At 29.3% G+C, this 953-nt stretch overlaps 1 protein-coding gene across 1 annotated transcript in view; it reads right to left on the bottom strand.

Moving 5' to 3' along the window:
- LOC107703182 (stimulated by retinoic acid gene 6 protein homolog) overlaps positions 1–953 on the bottom strand; it is a 35266-nt gene that overhangs the window by 27338 nt on the left and 6975 nt on the right. Inside the window, exon 3 of the mRNA XM_016505741.1 lies at positions 741–807. Within this exon, the coding sequence (XP_016361227.1) occupies positions 741–807 (67 nt within the window). The remainder of the gene's footprint in view (positions 1–740; positions 808–953) is intronic.

The following is a 953-nucleotide window of genomic DNA, read 5'->3' as shown; positions in this document are numbered from 1 at the left end:
GATTTTAGCAAATGGCTGCAATATAACAAAGAGTGAAAAATTGAAGGGGGTCTGAATACTTTCCGTACCCACTGTAAAATAACCTCTAACAGAAATAAAATATTTAAAATAATAATTTTATTTCAGCTAGTTGTCAAGTCAATTAAAACTTACATAAACATTCATAAAAAAATATACAGACATATAAAAAAATAATAAAACTTCAAAACGTTAAAACTGACTAAAGTTACAATGAAAACAGAAACTATAAAATAAAAACAAAATCAAAATATAAATAAAATCTAATAGTATATCAATGATACTAAAATAACACTGGAGACTGGGATCCGTAGATATTGCTATGGGATTTTTCCACATGTCTTAAAATGAAAAAATAAAAATTAATTAAATGAATGAATGAATGAATGAATGAATAAATAAGATATTTATTTATTAATTTAATAATCCAAAATGAGGACTTATTTTACAAATTATTTACTCAAGATTCAGAAAAAAAGTAAAACATAAATAGTTTATTATCTATTCACAAGGTTATTTCTAGATTTTGACACAAAGATGCATCTTAAAATATCCAAATATTGTCTGCATAATCGTCCTGGCCAATGCATATTGGTCTATCACTAGTACTTTGATATATATCATGGTACTGACTGAAAAAAGAAGAAAAAAATAGAAAATAAAATTCAAAAAAGAAAACAGAGTATAAAGAAACCAGTATGTCTCATCTGAAAGGAACTCACAGATATTGCAGCAATGCATATGTGGAAGAGGCCTTCATCAGCTGTGGGGTCACATGGTGGGATAACTCTGAAAATTTCACAAACACAGAGTATTTATCATAAGCTGGTGAGATCCAGGCCGATTACTCGTCCTCCCCTCCGTTCCCAAGCAATAGACCATTACTAACAAGAGCACTTCTACTGAACCTCTTCAAGTGCAGTTCCCTTTCAAGG

This window comes from Sinocyclocheilus anshuiensis, unplaced genomic scaffold (assembly GCF_001515605.1).
Source record: "Sinocyclocheilus anshuiensis isolate Anshui unplaced genomic scaffold, SAMN03320099.WGS_v1.1 scaffold1139, whole genome shotgun sequence".
Lineage (NCBI taxonomy): Eukaryota > Metazoa > Chordata > Actinopteri > Cypriniformes > Cyprinidae > Sinocyclocheilus > Sinocyclocheilus anshuiensis.
This window is presented reverse-complemented; position numbering and strand designations above follow the sequence as displayed.